Source organism: Penaeus monodon, chromosome 31 (assembly GCF_015228065.2).
Source record: "Penaeus monodon isolate SGIC_2016 chromosome 31, NSTDA_Pmon_1, whole genome shotgun sequence".
NCBI classification, from domain to species: domain Eukaryota; kingdom Metazoa; phylum Arthropoda; class Malacostraca; order Decapoda; family Penaeidae; genus Penaeus; species Penaeus monodon.
The window spans coordinates 32,672,734-32,673,145 of NC_051416.1; the positions used below are offsets into that span (position 1 = coordinate 32,672,734).

General features: G+C 32.3%; 1 protein-coding gene across 1 annotated transcript in view; it reads right to left on the reverse strand.

Moving 5' to 3' along the window:
* The window catches only part of LOC119593182 (transcription initiation factor TFIID subunit 11-like), a gene marked incomplete in the record, with an annotated part of 72,269 nt that overhangs the window by 4,578 nt on the left and 67,279 nt on the right, over window positions 1–412 (reverse strand). Inside the window, 1 exon segment of the mRNA XM_037942160.1 lies at window positions 171–267. Within this exon segment, the coding sequence (XP_037798088.1) occupies window positions 171–267 (97 nt within the window).

Sequence of the window (412 nt, forward strand, 5' to 3'; positions counted from 1 at the left end):
GGAAAAAGAAGTGAAAGAAAAATAAACCTACAATACATACTTGCTATGATTACACTTTTAAAGTAAAAAATGGCTAAAAACTTTAATAGCAATAGTTTTTCTATAATAGTATTGTCCAAAATTTACAACTTCAATGCATGTACAAAGAAAAATCTAAACTGGTGCCTTACCATCTTCTAAAACCTCTCCAACGAAGACCTTTGCAATACCAGACATGGCAATAACTACATTCTGTGACACAGAACAGCCAGTGATAGTCTGCATAACCTGAAAGTAGAAGTAATGCTCCTGTTAAAGTTTAAAGCATGTGAAATGTTTGTAAGCTTTTTTTTTCAGTAGTGGAGACTGTTTGTTTTCTATTCAAGGTCTGCATAACATTTACATTTTCCAAATAGTAACCCCTCCATTCAAT